The 24,553-nt window shown below is 44.3% G+C and overlaps 1 protein-coding gene across 1 annotated transcript in view; it reads left to right on the top strand.

Moving 5' to 3' along the window:
* Window positions 1–24,553, top strand: part of LOC127574444 (collagen alpha-1(XXII) chain-like) — a 241,751-nt gene that overhangs the window by 156,598 nt on the left and 60,600 nt on the right. The window contains exons 23-30 of the mRNA XM_052023460.1: window positions 127–180; window positions 1,789–1,842; window positions 1,989–2,042; window positions 2,160–2,204; window positions 5,773–5,826; window positions 5,914–5,955; window positions 6,409–6,441; window positions 7,694–7,738. Of these exons, the coding sequence (XP_051879420.1) occupies window positions 127–180; window positions 1,789–1,842; window positions 1,989–2,042; window positions 2,160–2,204; window positions 5,773–5,826; window positions 5,914–5,955; window positions 6,409–6,441; window positions 7,694–7,738 (381 nt within the window). The remainder of the gene's footprint in view (window positions 1–126; window positions 181–1,788; window positions 1,843–1,988; window positions 2,043–2,159; window positions 2,205–5,772; window positions 5,827–5,913; window positions 5,956–6,408; window positions 6,442–7,693; window positions 7,739–24,553) is intronic.

Raw genomic sequence — 24,553 nt, forward strand, 5'->3', positions numbered from 1 at the left:
GGAACTTCCACATACCTTGTGGGGAAGTACAATCACAGATGTGCTGTGTTGCTAGGATGATTCTGTTTATTTATTTGATGACATTTCAAATTTGAAGCCATATAATTAACAAATTCAATTTGTTAGGGGCTGCCAGGTGAAATTGGATTTCCAGGAAAACCAGGATCAATGGGAAAACCGGTAAGCAATCCTCAAACACAAAGAGGAGAGGAGGAGGGGTGTGAAACCTTGCTGTGTCATGTTAGTAACCCATCATTTATTTGCTGAAAAGAATTGACTTCATTGATATTTTTAGCCAAGATATTAAGCAATTTATTTTAGTGGGTTAATTCCAGTAAAATACCAGAGACATTTCATTCTGTTGTGTTAACACGATCATTGCTGGGATCATGTGCATGAGGGTCAGCAAAGGGGATGTGGGCGCGCGCACTTTCTCACACACACACACACACACACACACACACACACACACACACACACACTCTCTCTCTCTCTCTCCAATAATCATTAAGCATTTAAGAATGCATGTGCAAATGTACAAGTGAATCTGTGTATAATAAGTAGATGTTTAATGTGCCTGGTGAAAAAATGTAATTTACATAGAACATTACAGCACAGTACAGGCCCTTCGGCCCACAACGTTGTATCAACATTTTATCCTGCTCGAAGATCTATCTAACCCTTCCCTCCCACATAGCCCCCCCCCCCCCCCGTTTCTCTATCATTCATGTGGCTATCTAAGAGTCTCTTAAATGTCTCTAAGGTATCTGCCCCCACAACTTCTCCCGGCAGTGCGTTCCACGCACCCACCACTCTCTGTGTAAAAAAAACATACCCCTAACATCCCCCTTATAACATCCTCCAATCACCTTAAAATTATGTCCCCTTGTGTTAGCCATTGTTGCCCTGGGAAAAAGTCTCTGACTGTCCACTTGATCTATGCCTCATCATCTTGTACACCTCTCATCCTCCTCCTCTCCAAATTTATATGCATGTAACTGCTTATTCTAATTTGTAGAGCTAGATTTCATAGAATGATAGAAACTTCCAGCACAGAAGAAGGCCCATCATATCTATGCCATCCAGAAATAGATCTATTAGGTCCTTCCCACTTCTCATCTCTTACTCCATTGCATTGTCGTTTACTGTCTCTTGAAATGCTCATTTCAGCTCTAAATAGAGGGGAAGAAGGATGGGTAAACCAGAATAATGATATTTTTTAATGTAAATTTATGGAAAATTCTGTGCTCAGTTTGCACAACCTCCTTGGTGAATGGCTAAATTAGGCCTTAGGCTCTAGAAAATGTAACATTTGTTAAGGGACACTTTCAAAAATGCTTCAGTGATGAGTGGGTTAGACAACAGGCCTGTCCCTGCTCGAGAGTCTTTAACAATCCCACTGACAGAAAACAAGAGAAGTTCTTCAAAATGAAAACTCTACAGGGGATCCAGGAGTAAAGGAAAATCTCCTTTTGATTCCATTGCACTTCTGCTGTTAGAAATGTATACTTTTATGCTGCAGTTCCTAGCTGCTCAGAATGTGGCACTGGCAAATCTAACATATTGTTATTTTGCTGCCTTCCAAACAAAACTGTTAGAGTTTGCTTTAAATAGAAGTTTTTGAAACGCAGTTGTCCTTAAATTAACATGGACAATTTTGCTAACTGAAGATGATGCAAGCTCAATATCAACTTTTGGAAATCATTTGCCTGATGTTTTTATCCATTTTATTTAAATAATCCCAAATTAGTTCATGTTTTGATGCATTTCTAACTGATATATTTTCAGGGTCCACCTGGAATAGATGGAAAAAATGGTTTTCCTGGACCTCCAGGGGTTAAGGCAAGTAATTACTCATTTATTCTCTTCTGGAAATGAAATGTAAGTGAACAAATTTCTTTGAAGAATTAAATTGGCTATTTGGATTGGGACAATCATTTCCAATGATGCTGAAAGATTCACTTTGATTTCCCTTTTCAATAACTCAGGGGCAAGATGGAGAGCCAGGCCAAGATGGTTTGCCTGGAAGACCTGGTGAAAAGGTAAGGGGAAAGATGTGGATTTATTTACTGAGGGTTATTCATTATTACCTGTGTGTGAAGCAGATAATTATCAATGTGGCAGCAGAGTTGTTGACTTATGTTTTACCTGTTTAATAGGGAGAAACAGGGAGTCCAGGTATCACAGGCCCCAGTGGACAAAAGGTAAGGGAAGGCTTTCAAAACATATGCTTTTCTGAATGGATCAGTTCACACTCTCCTTACTTATGTAGTTCCTTCTTCATCTCTGATTCCCAAAATTATCAAATGCTGACAGGTTGTTGTTTCCCCAGCACCCCAGCAGATCACGGTGTCTCCTTGACCACTTCCCAACGTCAATACTGATCAATTTCCACAGGCAGGTGTCAGTCAGAGATTTGGCATCTTTGCTTTAGAAGGTCTCAGGCACAAGGTCCCAAACATATTTTTGGCGATCCCACTTCAGAGAGATTTGTTTTTTTCCTGTCCAATCCTCACCGTCCAAAGTAAATCAGTTTGTTTACGTTCCTCTCTGCCCTGCATCATGTAGGGACCACTTCCTATGACTGACAATCTCCAAGGCCAGTAGTCAGCAGACTGCTTCTGATCAATGGCTGTGGACAAGTGTATGTCCATAATGGTGTGTGAACAAACTCACCAGAAACTTCTCATACCCTGAGGAAATAGTGCCTTGGTCCACTAGTTATAATAACATTTAAGCAACCTATGATGGAATTGTATATAATTTTGAGTGAGGAAATCTCCCCAATGCTGCTGCTGCTTCCCTCTCCCAGCCACCTCCCCATCGCTCCAACACACCCAAACATCTGTGTTAATAAAACATAGAAGAATACAGAACAGTACAGCACAGGACCAGGCCCTTTGGCCCACTATGCTTGTGCTGACCATACCAATTTTAACTAATTCTATCTGCCTGCTCATGGTCTATATCCCTCCATTCCCTGCCTGTTCATGTGTCCATTTAAATGCCTCTTCAACTTTGCTATCATATCTGATCTCACTACTTCCCCTGGCAGTATGTTCCAGGCACCTGTCACTCTCTGTGCAAAAAACAAACGCCTCATAAATCTCCTTTAAGCTTCTCCCCTCTCATCTTAAAGCTATGCTGCCTTAAAGTATTTGATGTTCCCACCCAGGCTTAAAGACTATCTACCCTACCTTTCATAATTTTATGTACTTCTATCAGTTCACCCCTCAGCCTCTGATACTCCAGAGAAAACAATCCAAGTTGTCCACCCTCATCCAGCTAATGGTATCTTTTGCATTAACTTGGGGATGTTTGACTTGGGGAGCCCTGGTCACAATTAACTGTATATACAAATTCACTTCTTGCTGCTTTAAAGCCCAATGTTGTTGCTGCATCTCCCATCTGTAGTTGGAGACACCGGAATCTGGAGCAACAAACAATCTGCTGGAGGAACTCAACGGTTGGAGGGTTTCGACCCAAAACATCAACAATTTCTCTCCCCCCCCCCCCAAACAGATGCTGCTCGACTCAACTGACTTCCTCCAGCAGATTGTTTGTTGCTTCCATCTATAATTGATGGTTTAACAAGTTACACATCAATAGCAATACAGTCATCTTAACTGTGTTGGTCAGAGCAGGAAGTGCATGGACTGAATCATTGAAACCCTGCACCTAATACTACCTGTGTCCACTTGGCCTTTGTTCCTAACACAAAGGTATGGTGAAGGTTTTGGCACATGTTCAATAACATTACAGCAACCGTAGAGAGTACAGAAATGTCACTTCCACCTTCAGTTGGTTAAAAAAAAGTTGATAGGCTTGTTGAGACCCACTAGCCCAACTAATGAAGAATGACTTTTGAGAGGCAACATTCAGTGATTTTGCTGCAATACATTACTGTTTACTTTAATTTCCAGTTTGCAATGGTATAAATTTGTAATTGATCTAATCAATGCCATTAGCGATCTTTCTCATGCACAGTATTTAATGACTTTTCAGGGAGAACCAGGCCTTCCAGGATCACATGGACTACCAGGCTCAAGGGGATTAAAAGGGGAAAAGGTCAGTGACTTTGTTTTATCTCTTTCAGATTAGGTGGCCTGTTACATTAAGATATAAATCTATGATTTTGGTTAAATCCAACCAGAGCTAGTCATTGGGAAAAGTGAAACTATAATCCACAGGCCCCTTTGCTGCTGAACCCCAGCAACTCCAAAGCCTTTAGATCTTGTCCTTCACAGGTTTCTAACTTCCCTCTGTTCAGCTGAAGATTCTTCAGTGTTCACTGCACTTGTGCATATGACAATGAACTCGACTTTGACTTTGGCTGATCATTATTTCCATCAAGGAGATTCTCCGGAAAAGACATCAGTCATGCTAGACTGAGTTGAGGAAGAAACATCCTTACTCAGACGTTCACAAATCTTCTGAATTCTCTGGGTATTGGAAGTTCAGTCATTGAGTGTATTCAAGAATGAAAGTGATTTTTGGACCCCTAGGAATATGTGGATCACGTGGGAATATTGGCATGAAGTCCCAGATTGGCCATAAACTTCATGAGTAGTGGAGCAGGTTCAATAGGCCTTTTGGTTGAATTTTGCTTCTGTTATGTTATTATCTAAAGCTAAGTAAATGTGTTTTTATTTTAATTTGAGACAAGGAAAGTAAGAGAGCTCCATCCAGCTCCCCAGTGATCTGCTGTTGGTCCCGATTGTCCCAACTTCAACTCTAACTGCCACTCCACACACACACACACACACACACACACACACACACACACACACACACACACACACACACACACACACACACACACACACACTCACACACACACACACACTCACTCACTCACTCACTCACTCACTCACTCACTCACTCACTCACTCACTCACTCACTCACTCACTCACTCACTCACTCACTCACTCACTCTGATTTCCCTTTCCCTGACTGACTTATCTAAGGCCATTGCAGCCCAACAATATGGGGTACTTAAGTATTGCTGAGCTGCCTGTCACTGGTGGTTCATCCCAAGTGCTGTAATGAGATACAAGATCCAACTTAGATCAAGCCTTGTGCATTCTATTTTGGGCATTTCCTATTTTCACACCATCCATTAGGTTCCCTACAGAAAGGCACATGACCAGTTTCAATCCTGGTGTTTGTGCGTGAAATGTTATCCACATAGTAATTATGTGGATTATTGTGAATGCTGAAGTTAAAAGCAGAAAATGCTGAGGATACTCAATAGGCCAGGCAGCCTCCATGGTGAATGAAGAACAAAAAACACTTTTTAAAGTCCGTGACCTTGCATCAGAAATCCACAATGAAAACACTGTAGGTTCTGGGAGTCTGAAATAAAGACAGAAAATGTCAGAACTACTCAGATGGTCAGGTAGCATCTGTGACAAGAGAAAAAGAGTTAAGAGTTCAGGTTGATAGCGAAAGGTCAACAATAATTTATTTCTCTCAACATTGATGTTGCCCCATACAGTGAGTATTTCTTGCATATTTTTGTTTATTTCAATCTTCCATGAAATCTGTTCCAACTTCTATACTCATGCCCTGACAGATGAAGGCCAGCGTGCCAAAAGCCTTCCTCACTACCCTGTGGTGCTGTGAAAAATCTTTTCTGCTTGAATCTTGGACTTTCAATGTGGGTGGGCAATGGAAAGTCAGATGGAACAATATATTGATGGTGCAGGGAAAGTCACAGTCTTTTATTTGTATATTTTGGACCATTTAAATGCCATGTTTTGTCTTTGCAGGGAGAACAAGGAGATCGAGGTGCAACTGGTCCAAAAGCAGAAAAAGGTGAAAAGGTGGGAAACATTTAATTAAAATGAGAATATAAATTCAATAGAGTATTGGCCCATATTCACAGGTGATTTCTTCATCTCATGTTCTAGGGATCTGTTGGACCTCCTGGTTCTCCAGGCTTACCAGGGACGGTGAGTATGAGCAAATGATGGACTTGATGAGATATCTGAAGGAGTCAGTGTCCAAATAACATTGACTCATACACTCATCGGGTCAAGTTTAAAGCTGGCATCTGTTATTCCAAGAACCTTGGGGTAATTATAATAATTTTATGGTGGTAACAAATTCAGAAATCACAGAGTTATACTTTGGCCCAGGTTTTGGAGGTGCCCAAAGCAATGAGATATGATTTGGCAGATCGTAGCAGACAATTCTCCAGAAGTGTATAATAAAGACAGAATGATGGTAACATGGCAGGTTGTTCGCATTCCAGTGATATCAATGAATAACAGATACCTGAAAGCCAACATGCCAATCACCTCCCCACCCCCACAGAATAGATTAGTTGTAGCAGACTGAAGCAGTTTCAAGCAAGTATCCTACAGGTTAATCTAAATTTATTCTCTACCCCATTTTTTTTCCAGACAACTGATGGCTTTCCTGTACCCGGACTACCGGTAGGTTTGGAATAAACACCAGTTTTCTTTAATAGCATCATTTGGGGAAACCACATAAAATTCTTCATCACGACAAGAAGTAAAATAGATATACAGATGAAGGAACATTTAATTGGCAGAAGAACTCACGTTTGTCTTTTCCAGTGCACAAAATCACGTTTTTTTTTCTAATCATTGCCGGTCTGCAGTCAGATAGAACAATGCACAAGAGCAGAGATCTGCTCAGGCATAAAGTTAAAACCTGAACCTGACCTTGGCCAATCTGAACATTAGCCAAGTCTGTGGACTTGCAATTTTTTTGATGCTTGTCCTGACTCTGACTCATATCGTCCAGTTCCTTTGGGTTCAGATCAGGTCACCTGAGAGGTTTGACTGATTATGACCATCCTGCTGATAACTGTAAGTACCAAATGCCTCAGCAGATCCTTGTAGGAGATACAGTATCTTTTACTTTCAAAATTCAAAGCAGATTCCAAATGCTGTTTTTTTCCTATAAAGTTGCAAGTAGTTCTAATATTCACAATGGGCAAATAGTTTAAAAACACTCACAGTTTAAGTTCACACTTAGAGCAACAAAATACTAAAAGACTGCCAAGATCTGTGGAGCCAAAACCTCCAGAAAGAGTTGATGGAGAACGATTTCAGTCTCAATCACTTGTACTGAGAGTAATTTGGAAACCTGATTTCTTTAACTTTAATGAATCTGAATCTCTGAAGCTACTTTATGTACATATTCACAGCAAAAAAAAACTCAAGATGAATTTCCTCCTCATTACCTTTGTGAGAAGATTAGGGAGCAGGTGCATGGGAACATCACACCACTTTCAAATTTCCTCAAGGAAATATATTGTTGTTCCTTAGTCAACATTGAAAAGAACTAAAACTCCCACCTAACAGAATTTTAGGAGGAACTTCACAACATAGAATGCAACAATTCAACAAGTTTATAGTTTATTCACCTCATGCTCAGCAGATTCTGGCTGTGCTGGTGACACCCACATACTATGAATGATAACTAAAAGAAACTAAATTCTGCTGGGGAGAATAGGTTGGCAGGGTAATGCTCATAGATAATTCTCAGAAAATCCAAAGCAAGGAGGCATTTTTCTCATATTTCTCACAACATGAAACCATGGACCAAAGGTATTTAAATTTACAGAGAGACTCTCTCCTTAAGAAAATAATCTATATCATTGTGATCTTGGAGAGCAATGACTGACAGCTATTTCTGTTCTTTTCTGATTTTTTCCAGGGCTTAAATGGAGAGAAAGGAGACCCTGGAGAACCAGGAGAGCCTGTAAGTATTAGCATTCAGCATTTTTAAAGCATTGTTGTAAATTGTCATTGCTGTAACTTTGCAGAAGGAGGTTTAAGAAAGTTAACCAAAATGGACTCTGGTGACTTCGAGTCATAGAGTCATACAGCATATAAGCAGGCCCTTCGGCCCAACAGGCCCATGCCGACCAAGATTCCCATCTGAGTTAGTCCCGTTTGCCTGTGTTCTGGCCCACATCCCTCTAAACCTTTCCAATCCATGTACCCGTCCAAGTGCCTTTTAAATATTGTTAATGTACCTGCCTCAACCATTTCCTCTGGCAGCTCATTCCATATACTGACCACTCTCTGGGTGAAAAAATTGTCCCTCAGGTTTCTATTAAATCTTGCCCTTCTACGTCCTCTAGTTCTTGATTCCCCAACCCTGGGGAAAAGACGTGCGCATTCACCCTACCTATCCCCCTTATGGTTTTATACACCTCTTTAAGATCACCTCTCATTCTCTTACGCTCCAATGAAAAAAGTCCCAACCTGCTCAACCTCTCTCCATAACTCAGTCCCTTGAGTCCGGGCAACATCCTCATAAATCTCCTCTGCACCCCCTTGGCATCTTTCCTGTAGCAGGGTGACCAAAACTGAACACAATATTCCAAATGCGGCCTTACCAACGTCTCCGCCTTCATGATATAAAGACCATTCTTGGAGGCAGTTTCTTTAATATTAATGCACAATTGATAGACAGTGCACCCCATGGTTCACTGAGAATGTGCAACATCTTGCCTGAGTACGAACCCTTCAAGTCATCAGTGTCTCAGACTCAATCCAGATGAGTTTATGTTGGCTTCAAATTGTGCGCCAGGTTCAAAGCCTGGAAGAAAGCACCTGTAAAGAAATATTTCATGGCAGTAGACAGTGCAAAGTAGCATGAGAAAAATGTCATTTTCTGCCTTCCCACTCTGGATGCATGATTCATGGAGTCATATAGCACGGAAACAGACCCTTCAGCCCAATGTCCACACCAACCAAGAGGACTATCTAAGTTAATCCCATTTGCCTGCATTTGGCCTGTATCCTTATAAACCTTTCCTATCCATGTACCTCTACAAATGTTTTTTTTTAAATATTGTGATTGCACCTGCTTTTACCACCTCCTCTGGCAGCTCATTCTATATACCCACCACTCTCTCTGTGGAAAAAAATTGCCCCTCAGGTCCCCTTTAAGTCTTTCCCCTCTCACCTTAAACCTCTGCCCTCTAGTTTTAGAATCCCTTACCCTGGGAAGGAGACTGTAACTGTCTACACTCATAATCTTATAAACCTCTATAAGTTCACCCCTCTACCCCCTTTGCTCCAGAGAAAACAGTCCCAGCCAATAAAATTTCCCCTTATAACTCAAGCCCTCCAGTCCAGGTAACATAGAATCATAGAAAGTACAGCACAATACAGGACCTTCAGTCCATAATGTTGAGCCAACCTCGCCTAAGACTATCTAACCCCCTTCCCCCCACATATCCCTCTATTTTAAATTCCTCCATATGCTTGTGAATCTTTCTCTCTAACTTAATCACTTCCTTCCCACAGCTTGGCGACCAAAACTGCACATGATATTCCAAGTGCAGTCCAACCAATGTTTGTACAACTGTATTATAACATCTCAACTCTTGTACTCAATGCCATGGCCGATGAAATCAAGCGTGCCGTACACCTCCTTCACCACCCTGTTTACCTGTGTTGCCACTCTCGGGGAACTCTGTACTTGTATCCCTTGGTGTCTCTGTTCAACAACACTCTCCAAAGCCCTGCCACTGTGTATGGGCTTGGCCTGGTTTAAGTACATAAAATGCATCACTTCACATTTGTCTCAGTTAAATTCCATCTGCCATTCCTTTGCTCACTTTACCATTTGATCAATATATCCTGTTATACTTCAGTGTCCATCACACCACCGTGATAAAGGTTTCCAGTTGTGAAAAATGAACTGTGCAGTCTATGATGACGCGAGGCCTGTGGTGATTCACCAATCTTAATCCCTCTCAGAAAAGCCATTAAAATTGACCACGGCAACATAAAAATGAGAAATGAAATTGAATTCTCACCCAGGATCATTACCCAGTTACCTTTGCGAGAAGGTGTGGGTGACATTTAATTGAAGACGGAATCAGACTCTGGAGAACACAGAGGAGTTGGTGGTTGGAGAGATGTTGGGTATAAGCTCCTCCAATAACCATCAAAAATATAAACTGAGGTTATAGACACACAAACAGCTTCACTCCAGAATAGGAAGAATGTGCATGTATGCCCCTCCAAAATCTGGCAAATTTAAATCCCCAACCATGCACCTGCTTTTTAACCTGTACTAACCCCATTTCCCTTGAGTCCCTTAATATTCAAGAATCTGTCATTCCCAGCATCTGAGCCTCGACAACTCTCTTGGGTAGAGAATTCCAAAAATTCACCATCCAGTTTTAAAGAAAAATTCTTCTCACCTCTCCTGAATGGTCCACCTCTTATTTTAAGACACCCTAGCCAGGGGAAATATCATTCCTGCATCAACCTTGTCAATCACTGTAAGAAGTTTTTGCATTTCAGTGAGATTGTGCCACATTTTTCTACTGAGAACATTGTGTACACAACATTCTTTTCCCTCCTATATGTCTGGCTTCCCCTTTTCCTATCTTCAATCCTGAAGAAGGGTCCTGACCCGAAACATTGACTGCCTGCTTTTCTCCGTGGATGCTGCCTGGTCTGCTGAGTTCCTCCGTCATCTTAGTGTTTTTTATCTAGATTCCAGCATCTGCAGTCCTTTATTTCTCTTCTTTTACAGGGTATAGTTTCAATCTGCTTAATCTCTCCTCAGAGGACAAACCCCACAGTCTGGTGAATCTTTGTGGCACTTGTTCCTTCCTTGGACCAATCTTGTACACAACCTTCCAGGTGCAGTTTCACCAGGGCCCAATATAATTGCAGGAGATTTACTTACTCTCATACTCAAATCTTATTGCAATAAAGGCCATTCACCTTCCTAATTGCTTGCCTTACTTGCACGTTAATTTTCAGTATTCGTGCACAATCTCTCACTATTTATAAAATACCCCACCTTTCTATTTTTTCTGTCAAAGTGGAACACCTCTTTTCAGATTGTATTCCATCTGCCAGGTCTTCATTTGTTCACTTAACCTACCGAGAGCCCTGTGATGCCTCTTGGATGGATTATGCTTCATTTTCTCATTCAAAACAGTGGAACAAATAATAAGCAGCTGAGGGTCTCAGAATGATCCTTGCTACACCCCACTAGTCACAGGTTCCCAACATAAAAATGTCTTGTTTATTCCTACGGTCTGTTTTCTGTTCTTTAACCAATCCTCGATCCACACAAATATATCACCGCCAATTCTGTGTGCACTTGTTTTGTTTGAAACCTCTTAAGTGGCATGTTATCGAATACTTTCTGAAAGTCCAAATACATCACATCAGCTGGTACACCCTTATCTATTCTGCTGGTAACAATCTCAACAAACCCCTAACACATTTGCCAAATGAGATTTCCCTTTATATATCTATATGGACTCTACCCAAAACTAAATGCTTTCTAAGTGCCTTGTTACAAATTCATTCATAATAGATTCCAGCATTTTCCCTACTATCAATGTCAAGCTGATCTATAGTTCTTTTATTTCCTCCTTTCTTAAATGGAGGGGATTTAGTTCTTACCTTCCGATCTCTGGGAACTGTTCTTGAATCTATGAAGGTTTGGAAGAGGATTCTTGTGCATCCACTATCCAAGTAGCAACCTCCTTCAAAAACCACCAGTGTTGGTCATCAAGTCCTGCGAATTTATCAGCCTTTCAACCTTCTATCCCATTAATTTCTCCAAAAATTTTTTTCACTAATGCTAATTTCTTTGAGCTTCTCATTCGCTCGAGTTATAGATCTCCATTATTTCCAAAAGGTTTTGCTCTGTTTTCTTCTGTGAAGGCACACATAAAGTGTTTCATCTGTGGAAAGACCTTCACGAGAAGAACAGCAGCTATTCAAGAAGTCAGTTCACCACCATCATCTCGATGGGCAATTAAAGCTTGCTTTGCCAGTGATGCCAAAGTCTCCCCCGAAAAATGAATTTAAAAAATGACCACCTGGTGGCAGCAAAGTTAAGTAATCCAGCAAGGTTTGGCTAAGCATTTCTTATGGAAGTGCCTTGTTTCCTGGTCTCACATTGGAGACCAATAAACAAGCCATTTCCATAAGAAATGCTTATCATTTGCAGCAATTTCGTCTCAATGTCCTTTGAATTATTAATTGTAGAGGTATTTAAATCTAATATTTAATGGCCTGTTTACTTATGTTCAAACATGGCATTGTTTACATCTATTCACCACACAGGGGCAGCCCAGCACAATTTATTACCCAGAGGTTAAAGTGTCAGATCTTAAGGCACAGAAATTTAGTTTTGCAATACGCATCAGCAGTGCCAATCTTGAAGTCATTTAATGGATATTTGATAAGCAAGGAGGTGAAAGGTCACTGAAGGTGGACAGGAAGGCGGCGTTGAGGTTACAGTCAGATCTGTCATGACTTTATTAAATGATGAGGCAGGCTTTTTAGGATGCAGGAGTCACTAGCAAGGCAAGCATTTCTTGGCTGTTCCCACTTGCCTTGAGAACGTGGTGCTGTGCTGCCGCCTTAAGAATGTACTTACACAATACTGTTAGGGAGTGGGCTCCAGGGTTTAGACTCCACAATGATGATAGAAAAACAATATATTTCCGTGCCACAAGAGAGACTGCAGATGGTGGAAATCTGGAGCAATGCACAAAATGCTGGAGGAACTCAGCAGGTCAGGCAGCATCTACGGAAAAAAATGAACAGTCGACATTTTGAAAAGCTTTATCCTTCTTTATGATAGTCACTGGTTTGGTGGGTACAGTTGAATTAGTTTATGCTATTTTGTGGATAGTATATACTGCAGCTACGATGCACAGATAAGGAGGTAATGAATGATTAGAATGGTTTGTGAGTTGTTAATCAAATGGGTTGCGTTACTGGATGCTATTGAGTTTCTTGAGAGTTGTTAGAGCTGCACTCATGAAATGGTGCATTTTCTATCATACACTAACCTTGGACCATGGAGATGATGGAAGGTAACTAAGGCCCTAGTGAAGCCTCATCAAGATTGGAACTAAAGTCGATGAGCTTGGGAAAACTGCTGAGGCAGAGTAAAAATGCAAGTAGTGTAAACCTCCCTGTAGCATGTCCATTGCTAATTGTGTAATTCAAAGAGGTATATACCTTGTTCAGTGTGTTATGGGCAATATAAAGCACAAATTGGTCTGATCAGCCCTTTGAATGCTCACAGAAGCCAAACCAACCAGTGACTTGACACTTATGCTCAATCTCAGAGGCAAACAACAATTCCATATTAACTACACTTGAAAAATACTTCATTGTTTGAAAAATGGTTTGGAATGCCCTGAGGTGTTGAATACAAGTCTTCCTTTCTTTGCAGATGCACCAGAACGAAAACCATACTGTAGTTCCATGTAAATTATCCCCAAAAGTATAAAATGGTATATTACTGTGTAGAGAAGAGGGGAAAGAGTGTTCTCATAGAGTCATAGAGCAATGCAGCACGGACACTGGCCCTTTGGCCCAATAGGTCCATGCCGACCACGGTGCCCACCCAGCTAGTCCCAATTTCCTGCGTTCTGCCCATTTCCCTCCAGGCCACTCACCTCCATGTATCTATTCCAAGTGCTTCTTAAATGATACTATTGTACCTGTCTCAACTACTTCCTCTGGCAGCTCATTCCATATACTCACCACCCTCTGTGTGAAAAAGTTGCCCCCCAAGTCCCTTTTAAATCTTTCCTCTCTCACCATAAATCTATGCCCCCTAGTTTTATACTCCCCTGTTATCATCCATCTTATCTGTGCCTGTCATAATTTTAATGAGGTCGCCCCTCATTCTCCTACGTTCCAAGAAGATGTAGCCTGGCCAACCTCTGCCTCGAACTCAGGCCCTCCAGTCCTGACAACATCCTCGTAAATCTTTTCTGCACTCTTTCCAGTTTAACCACGTCTTTCCTATGACAGGGTGACCAAAACTGTACACAGTACTCCGTGTGGCTTCACCAATGACTTATACAACTGCAACATAATGTCCCCAATTCTATACTCGATGCCTCGACTGATGAAGGCTAAGTGCCTTATTCACCACCCTATCTACCTAACGCTGCTTTCTCCTACTGGCTTTAAGTACCTCCCACTATGCTTCCTATGCCAACTCATGACATGCATGTAAACAGAAAAAGCAGCATGCAATATTTACTGTACTTTCTCTGTACTGTAACACTTTATTCTGCACTCTGTTATTGTTTTACCTCAATGCACTGTTGTAATGAATTGATCTGTATGAACCATATGCAAGACAAGTTTTTCACTGAATCTCAGTACCTGTCGCAATAATAAACCAATTTACCGATAGGCAGAGCTGATCAATCTCTCAACCAATGGATCAGATCAAACCACTGCAGCCATTGAGTGGTGAAGGGCAGTTATACAGTTAAAAGGAGGAGAAGAATATTCCCATCCTCAACAGTGGTGGGACCCAGCATGTGAGTGATAAAGGAAAGGCTGAAATATTTGCAACCATGCTTAGCCAGAGATGCCAAATGGATGCCCCATTATGGTTTCTTCCTGAGATCTCCAGCATCACAGGAGACAATCTTCAGCCAATTCAATTCACCCTGTGTATAGCTGAGAAATAGCTGAGAATAGTGGATACAGTGTAGGTTATGGGGCCAGACACAGCCATCAGTGCAGTGTCCAAGGTCCATCTATTTTCAACTGCTTCATCATTAGGTTCTTTGCATCACGAGGTCAGAAGTGGGAATATTTGATGATGATTGCACAATGTTCAACCCAATTTGCAGGTACTCAACAAATGAAGTAGTCCATGCTTGCATTCAGCAAGACAGAAACAACATGAAGTCATGGGCTGATAAATAGCAAGTAATATTCATGCCACATAGGTGCCAGGCAATGCTCATCTCCAGCAGGGGAGAATCCGGCCACCTACCCTTGAAATTCAATTGCATTACCAGCATTGGGAACCCCAACATCAATATCCTGGGTATCACCTTTGACCAGAAACTTCTTTGGATCACCCACATAAATACCGTGACTATGAGTGCAGGTCAGAGACTAGGTTCCCTCAGGCAAATAACCCACTTCCTCATATCCCAAAGCCTTGCCATCATCTACAAAGCACAAGTCAGGAATGTCATGGGATACTCTCTACGTTCCAGATAGAACATAGAACGTTACAGCACAGTACAGGCCCTTCGGCCCATGATGTTGTGCTGACATTTTATCCTGCTCTAAGATCTATCTAACCTTTTCTTCCCACATAGCCCTCCATTTCTCTTAAATATCCCTAATGTATCTGCCCCCACAACCTCTTACGGTAGTGTGTTCCACGCACCCACCACTCTCTATGTAAAAAAAACTTGCCTCTGACATCTCCACTATACCTTCCTCCAATCACCTTAAGTTAATACCCCCTCATGTTAGCCATTTTCGCCCTGGGAAAATATCTCTGACTGTCCACTCGATCTATGCCTCTTATCATCTTGTACACCTCTATCGAGTCACCTCTCATCCTCCTTCTCTCCAAAGACAAAAGACCTAGCTCGCTCAACCTATCCTCATGTAGCATGCTCTCCAATCCAAGCAGCATCCTGGTAAATCTCCTCTGCACCCTCACTAAAGTTTCCACATCCTTCCTATAATGAGGTGACCAGAACTGAACACAATGCTCCAAGTGTGGTCTAACCGGAGTTCGATAGAGCTGCAACATTACCTTGTGGCTCTTGAACTCAGTACGCCAACTAATGAAGATCAACATACCATACGCCTTGTTAACAACCCTATCAACCTGCGTGGCAACCTTGAGGGATCCCTCTGTTCCTCCACACTGCTCAGAGTCCTGCCATTAACCTTTTATTCTGCCTTCAAATTTGATCTCCCGAAGTGTATCACTTCACACTTTTTCTGGGTTGAACTCCATCTGCCACTTTTCAGCCCAGGTCTGCATTCTATCAATATCCTGTTGTAATCTGCAACAACATTTTACTCAATCCACAACACCACCAACCTTTGTATCATCAGCAAACTTACTAACCCACCCTTCCACATCCTCATCCAGGTCATTTATAAAAATCACAAAGAGCAGGAGTCCCAGAACAGATCCCTGTGGAGCACCACTGGTCACCGACCTCCAGGCAGAATACACTCCATCTACCACCACCCTCTGTGGGCAAGCTAATTCCAAATCCACACAGCCAAGTCTCCCTGGATCCCATGCCCCTTACTTTCTGAATGAGCCTTCCATGAGTAACTTTATCAAACGCCTTACTGAAATCCATATCCACTGCTCTACCTTCAACAATATGCTTTGTCACTCCAGTTTATTTGGGGAGGTTAAGTGCAAGAGAGAAGTATACAACAAATAGCAGGACCCTTAGGAGCAGTGATGAACAAAGGGATCTTGGGATGCAAGTCCAAAGGAACCAGACAAGTGGATAGGGTTGTAAAGAAGGTGTAAGGCATGCTTGCCTTCATTGGTTGGGGCATTGAGTAAAAAAGTGGGGAAGTCATGTTGCAGCCATATAACATTTTGGTTAGGTCACATTCAGAGTATTGTGTGCACTTCTGGTCACACCATCACAGAAAAGATGTGGAGCCTTTGGAGAGGGTGCAGAAGAAGTTCTCCGGGATGCTGTCTGGACTGGAGTGTATTAGCTATAAAGACAGGTTGGGCAAAGTTGGATTGTTTGCTCTGGAGCATTGTAGGCTGAGGGGCGACCTGATACATTTATAAGATAGGTTAGATAGTCAGAGTCTTTTTCCCATGGTGGAAATGCCAACTACTGCAGGGCATGGGTTTAAGATGAGAGGAGGAAAGTTTAAAGGAGATTTGTGAGGCAAGTTTAAGGTGAGAGTAAGAAAGTTTAAAGGAGATTTGTGAGGCAAGTTTTTTACATGGAGAATTGTAGGTGTCAGGAACATGCTGCCAGTCGAAGCAGATACAACAGCAATAATTAAGGAACATTTAGACATGCATACACAGGCAGGGAATAGAGGGAAACAGACCATGTGCAGGCAGATGGGATTCGTTCAGATTGGCACTGTGGTCGGCACAGTCACAGAAGGGCCTGTACCTATGCTATATTGTTGTATTCTGTTCTAGGGCTGAATTTTCTTGTTTTGACTCTTGCCACCAAAAATTCTTTAACACACCTATTTCTTTTTTTCACAATTAATGAATTTAACAGAAATAACAACTGCCAAAGTGCACAGTGTAAAATCCAAGATATTTGGAGTGATTAAGTATTTTAAGCACCACCTACTAATATACATTATCTTGTGAAATAGGAGCTTGGTTTTACAATCACAATAATTTGAAATATTACTGTTTTAGGGTTCCCATGGAATACCAGGGGAAAGAGGACAACAAGGAGTTCCAGGTTCAAGGGTAATATTAATTTTCTTCAGAATGTGTAATGTTAATTATCTTTGATGCCACTCAAAATGAAAAGTGTACAAGCTACAAAAGCTGGAAATGCACAATTAGTCACTCACAATTAGTCATTCAAAAGAGTGAGAAGGCACCCTGTGTCAGCTGTGAACCTTCACCAGAAAGTATGCCTTGGAGAAGATTAATACTTGTGCACAATGAAAACTGAAATGTTGAAGGGCCTACATGCTAATTGATTAGGTGAAGGAGGAAGATTAGAAGGGTGACCTGTGCTAGTAAGTAGGCAGCAGGAACCGGGAGTTGCAATGTGAAGAGCAACTAAAGAGTTCAGGTTCTATTATTGTGCCTATTTTCTGCAACATGCTTTTTAGGTTTAGTGGATTCCTGATCTCTGTTGAAAAGTACCTGACATTAGGAGTTAACCTTACATGAATCATGAGCATGTTGGAGTACCTCCTTAATGAAGTCCCTCTTTGGGATGATGCCTTTCGCCGAAAGGTTGAAGATAAAAGTGTAAATAAGTGCTGTTCCAGGAAGTGTATTTGCAAGCTTGTGCTTGCTTGTCATTGTCTATTTTTATTACATTGTGTTGGTGAGAAAATTCTGATTTAAGTAGAGAAATATTAAAGATTGTGCTTTAATATTAAAAGGGTTACATTATTTCAGATAATTTTTTAAAGATTTCTTTATTAGTCACATGCACATCGAAACACACAGTGAAATACATCTTTTTGCGTAGGGATTTGGGGGGCAGCCCGCAAGTGTCGCCACGCTTCTGGCGCCAACATAGCATGCCCACAACTTCCTAACCTGTACGTCTTTGGAATGTGGGAGGAAACTGGAGCACCCAGAGGAAACCCGCACAGACACAGGGAGAACGTACAAACTCCTTACAGACAGCGGCTGGATTTGAACCCGTGTCCTGTTACATGACCTTTAAAATGTGTCAACGACAAATTGTCACAAGATCACAAGACAAAGGAACATAAGTAGGCCATTCAGCCCATCAAGTCTGCTCCATGAGCTAAACTCAAAACTATTCCTAGCTAGCCCCAATTTCCGGCCTTATTCCCATATCCCTTGATACCTTGACTAATTAGACACCTATCAATCTCCTCCTTAAACTCCCCCAATGATTGGGCCTCCACAGCTGTGCGTGGTAAAGAATTCCATAATTCCACTACCCTCTGGCTAAAGAAATTTCTCCTCATTTCTGTTTTAAACCTGTACCCTCTAATTCTAAGATTGTGCCCTCTAGTCCTGGACTCAACCACCAAGGGAAACAGCTAAATCACATCTACTCTGTCCAGTCCTTTCAACATTCTAAATGTTTCTATGATGTCCCCTCTCATTCTTCTGTACTCCAGTGAGTATAGTCCAAGAGCTGACAAACGCACATCATAAGTAAACACTTTCATTCCAGGAATCATCCTCGTAAATCTTTTCTGAACCCTCTCCAACATCAGTACATCCTTCCTAAGATAAGGGACCCAAAACTGCACACAGTATTCCAAATGAGGCCTCACCAGTGCCCCACAGAGCCTCATCAACACTTCCTTACTTTTATACATTATACCTCTCGAAATGAATGCCAACATAACATTCTCTTTCTTTACCGCCGATCCGACCTTGTGGTTAACCTTTAGGGTATCCTGCACAAGTACCCCCAAGTCCCTTTGTACTTCTGTACTTTGAATTTTCTCCCCATCTAGATAATAATCTGCCCACTTATTTCTGTTTCCAAAGTGTACAACGGCACATTTCTCAACATTGAATCTCATCTGCCATTTCTTTGCCCATTCTCCTAAACTATCTGAGTCTCTCTGAAACCTTCCTGTTACTTCAATACTCCCTACTCCTCCACCTATCTTGGTGTCATCTGCAAACTTAGCCACAAAACCATTTACTCCATAATCCAAATCATTAATGTACAAAGTAAAAAGAAGCAGCCCCAACACCAACCCCTGTGGAACACCACTAGTAACCAGTAGCCAACCAGAACAGGATCCCTTTATTCCCACCCTTTGCTCTCTGCCAACCAGCCAATGTTCCACCCATTCTAATATCCTACCTGTAATTCCATGAGCTCTCATCTTATTAATCAGCTTCATGTGCAGCACCTTGTCGAAGGCATTTTGAAAGTCTAAATACACAACATCCATAGCCTCTCCCTTATCCACCCTACCTGAGATTTCCTCAAAAAACTCCAATAGGTTGGTCAAGCAGGATCTTCCCTTCACAAAACCATGCTGGCTTGGACCTATCTTACCTTGCACTTCTAGGTATTCCATAACGTCATCCTTGAGGATCGATTCCAATAACTTTCCCACCACCGATGTCAGACTAACAGGTCTGTAATTTCCTTTATGCTGCCTCCCACCTTTCTTATACGGTGGAACTACATTTGCAACCCTCTAGTCCTCCGGAACCATGCCGGAGTCTATTGATTCCTGGAAAACTATCACCAATGTCTCCGCAATTTCTAAAGCCACCTCCTTCAGAACCCGGGGGTGCACCTAATCCGGTCTGGAAGACTTATCTGTCTTTAGTCCATTAAGCTTCCCTAGCACCTTCTCTCTAGTAAGTTTAACTGAACTCAGTTCTATCACCTGAGAACCCTGACTATCCGGTATATTGCTGATGTCCTCTACAGTGAAGACCAATGCAAAATACTCATTTAGTTCCTCTGCCATCTCTTTGTTATCCATTATAATCTCTCCCGCACCATTTTCAATTGGTCCTATATCAGCCTGTGTCTCTCTTTTACTCTTCATATATTTAAAAAATCTCTCGGTATCTTTTTGAATGTTATCTGCCAACTTCCTTTCATAATTCATCTTTTCTTTCCTAATGACCTTCTTAGTTTCTTTCTGTAAGTTTTTAAAAGTTTCCCAGTCTTCTGTTTTCCCACTAATTTTTGCTTCCTTGTATGCCCTCCCTTTTGCTTTTATTTTAGCCTTCACCTCTCTCGTTATCCACATTTGTGCCATTTTTCCATTCATAATCTTTTTTCTTGGAATATATCTATCCTGCATTTTCCTTATTTCTTGAAGAAATTCCATCCATTTCTGCTCTGCCATCCCTCCAACTAGCTTACTTTTCCAATCAATTTGGGTCAGTTCCTCTCTCATGCCACTGTAATTTCTTTTGTTCCACTGAAATATTGACACATCTGATATCAGCTTCTCCTTTTCAAATTTTTTTTTCTTTTTCTTTTTCTTTTTTAAATTGTCCTGTGGACATTTAATTCTGAAAAGGTAACCAAAACTTGTCAGCATTTGTTCTAAACAGGAAGTCTTTACTGCATCTTTTTAGGATTATGGGTGGAGTTTCCAATTTGGCACAATCAGTAATTGTGTAGCGGTTGCTACCGCGGAATAAAACAAGACTCGACTCGGAGGATTGCCAAACAGAACTGGTTTATTTTCCCGCCTTGTGCGGGCCCTTTAAGGGAGAGAAACTCCCGCCCAAAAAACCGGCAATGACGTAAGTCCTACGTCATCAGGACTTTCCCGCGCGCGGGTTCTCCCCGTCGCTCGGAAAGACGAGGCCCGCCGCCACCTTGGGCCTCGTCGCTCCGACGCCGCGCGACCCGACTGCCGAGCCGGTTCGCCCGACTAGACGGTGAGTCGCCACACAACCCCCCCAGAACCGGCGAGACAGTCCCCAAGGTCCGTGGGCTGTGCCAGCTGCCGCTTAGGGGGGCGGCCTCTGCGTCGTGGCGTGGCAACCTCGACAGGCTGTTGCAGATCCAAATGGGCCAGTTTGAGGCGGTCCGCCGTGAAAACCTGTTCCCTGCCTCCAATGTCCAAAATAAAAGTGGATCCGTTATTCCGTATGACTCGGAACGGTGCCCCTGCGAACGAAAACAAACTTACAGTCCCGTAGTTCCTTGGGCTGGCAGGATGGGGCTTGACCGTGCCATGAGGTGGGAATCGGGGCCAAGGCGCCGAGCTTCTCGGGCAGTCTTTGTAGAACTGCTGGGGGTTGTTCCCCTTGGTCCTGAAGGGCAGGTATGAAATCCCCGGGGACAACTAGTGGCGCCCCGTATACAAGCTCAGCTGACGAAGTGCGGAGGTCGTCTTTGGGGGCAGTGCGTACGCCGAGCAGGACCCAAGGCAGCTCGTCAACCCAGTTAGGACCCTTCAGGCGGGCCATCAAGGCCGATTTTAGATGGCGGTGAAAACGTTCCACCAACCCGTTTGATTGAGGATGGTAGGCCGTGGTGGTGTGCAGCTGCGTCCCGAGCAGGTTCGCTAATGCAGCCCAGAGACTGGAAGTGAATTGGGTGCCTCTGTCTGAAGTGATGTGGGCCGGAACGCCAAAACGTGAGACCCAAGTTGTGAGCAGCGCTCGGGCGCAGGAATCAGTTGTGATGTCAGTCAGGGGGGTTGCCTCAGGCCACCTCGTGAACCGGTCCACGATGGTAAGGAGGTACCGGGCTCCTCTTGAAACCGGCAGAGGGCCCACGAGGTCGACGTGTATGTGGTCGAACCTCCTACGGGTAGGCTCGAACTGCTGTGGTGGGACCTTGGTGTGTCGCTGGATTTTTGACGTCTGGCAGTGCAGACAAGTCCTGGCCCACTCACTGACCTGTTTGCGCAGGCCATGCCAGACAAACTTGCTGGCGACCAGTCGGACAGTAGATCTGATGGATGGGTGCGCCAACCCATGTACCGAGTCAAAAACGCGTCTCCGCCAGGCTGCAGGGACAATAGGGCGGGGCTGAGCAGTCGCAACGTCGCAAAGTAGGGTCCGCTGACCTGGACCAACCAAGAAATCTCAGAGCTGCAGACCCGAGACTGCGGTTCTGTAGCTGGGCAGTTCGTTGTCGGCTTGCTGTGCGTCAGCCAGGGCCGTGTAGTCGACACCCAAGGATAGGTTGTGGATGGTTGGTCTGGAAAGTGCATCAGCAACGACATTATCCTTTCCGGAGACATGTTGGATGTCAGTTGTGAACTCGGAAATGTAGGATAAATGTCTCTGCTGACGAGCTGACCAGGGATCGGAGACTTTGGAGAAGGCAAAGGACAGAGGCTTATGATCGGTGAAAGCGGTGAAAGGCCTGCCTTCTAGAAAGTATCGGAAATGCCGGACCGCCAGATACAGCGCTAGAAGTTCCCGATCAAAAGCGCTGTACTTCAGTTCGGGCGGTCTAAGGTGTTTGCTGAAAAACGCCAAGGGTTGCCAGCGGCCTTCGAGTAGCTGTTCCAGTACCCCACCCACCGCGGTGTTGGACGCGTCTACCGTGAGGGCAGTCGGGACGTCAGTCCTAGGGTGTACCAGCATCGTGGCGTCTGCCAGGGCGTCTTTGGCCTTAACGAAAGCAGCCGCAGCCTCGTCAGTCCAGGTGATGTCCTTGCCCTTACCAGCCAGCAGCGAGAACAGAGGGCGCATGATACGGGCTGCTGCAGGGATGAAACGATGGTAAAAGTTGACCATCCCAAGGAATTCCTGTAGGCCTTTGACTGTGTCGGGGCGGGCAAAATGGCGGATAGCATCCACCTTGGCGGATAGGGGTGTTGCCCCGTCGCTGGTGATTTTGTGGCCGAGGAAATCGATAGAGTCAAGTCCGAATTGGCACTTGGACGGGTTAATCGTGAGGCCGAAATCGCGGAGGCGGGAATACAGCTGGCGGAGGTGGGAAAGGTGTTCCTGGCGGTTACGGCTGGCGATCAGTATGTCGTCCAAGTAAATGAACACGAAGTCCAGGCCTCGGCCTACCGCGTCCATCAGCCGCTGGAAGGTCTGCGCGGCATTCTTAAGGCCGAACGGCATCCGAAGGAATTCGAACAGGCCGAATGGGGTGATAATCGCAGTTTTGGGGACGTCATCCGGATGGACCGGGATTTGGTGGTATCCCCTAACGAGGTCCACTTTGGAAAAGATGCGGGCCCCGTGTAAGTTCGCTGCGAAGTCCTGGATGTGAGGGATGGGATAGCGGTCCGGGGTGGTGGCGTCATTCAGCCTGCGGTAGTCGCCGCAGGGCCTCCACCCTCCGGTGGCTTTGGGGACCATGTGCAGGGGGGAGGCCCAGGGGCTGTCTGACCTGCGAACAATCCCCAGCTCCTCCATGTGATGGAACTCTTCCTTTGCCAGGCGGAGCTTGTCTGGAGGTAATCGTCATGCTCGGGCATGAAGGGGTGGCCCTGTGGTAATGATGTGGTGTCGTACCCCATGTGTGGGCCGGGAATTTGTAAACGAAGGTGCCAAAATCGATGGGAATTCGGCTAGGAGCCTGGCGAAATCGTCGCCAGAAAGGGTAATGGAGTCCAGGCGCGGGGCTGGTGGGCTGATTTCTCCCAGGGGATAGGTCCGGAGAGTGCTAGAGTGGACTAACCGCTTCCTTCGCAGGTCGACTAACAGGTTGTGGGCCCGAAGGAAATCGGCGCCTAGGAGTGGTCGGGCGACGGTGGCAAGGGTAAAGGTCCAGGTAAAACGGCTGCCGCCAAAGTGTAATTGAAGCGTACGGGTGCCGAAAGACCGTATCGTTGTACCGTTGGCGGCATTGAGTAGAGGACCTGGTGGCCTGTCACGAGTGTCGCGGCCTGTCGGGGGCAAAATATTGACCTCCGCTCCAGTATCAACGAGGAAACGCCATCCAGATTTCTTGTCCTGAACGAAGAGGAGGCTCTGTCGGCGGCCAGCCGCCGTAGCCATCAGCGGCGGCTGACCCTGGCGTTTCCCTGACTTGCAGGGTGGGCGGCATCGATGGGCCTCCGCACCCCACCTCTGATGGTAGAAGCACAGCTGGTCACCCGTGTCGTCGTCTGCGTTCCTGGGGCGTGGCTGCTCGGTTGCTGGGGCCGGGCGAGGCAGGCGTTGGGCTCGCGGCCTGGTGATTTGACTGACGGACGAACCGCTCTCGCGCTTGGCCCTCCACAGGACATCTGCCCGGGCGGCCACCTCACGGGGGTTGCTGAAGTCGGCGTCAGCTAACAACAAGTGGATGTCATCGGGGAGCTGTTCGAGGAAGGCCTGTTCGAACATCAGGCATGGCTTGTGTCCCTCGGCCAATGCCAGCATCTCATTCATTAGGGCGGATGGGGATCTGTCCCCCAGGCCATCCAGATGAAGCAGGTGGGCGGCGCGCTCACGACAGGAGAGGCCGAAGGTCCGGATCAAAAGATCTTTGAAAGCCGGGTACTTACCTTCCTCCGGAGGCGACTGGATGAAGTCTCCAACCTGGGCGGCTGTCTCCTGGTCCAGAGAGCTAACCACATGGTAGTACTTCGTGGAGTCGGAGGTGATCTGCCGAAGGTGGAATTGCGCTTCAGCCTGGTCAAACCAGACGCTGGGCTG

Source organism: Pristis pectinata, chromosome 9 (assembly GCF_009764475.1).
Source record: "Pristis pectinata isolate sPriPec2 chromosome 9, sPriPec2.1.pri, whole genome shotgun sequence".
In the NCBI taxonomy this organism is placed as follows: domain Eukaryota; kingdom Metazoa; phylum Chordata; class Chondrichthyes; order Rhinopristiformes; family Pristidae; genus Pristis; species Pristis pectinata.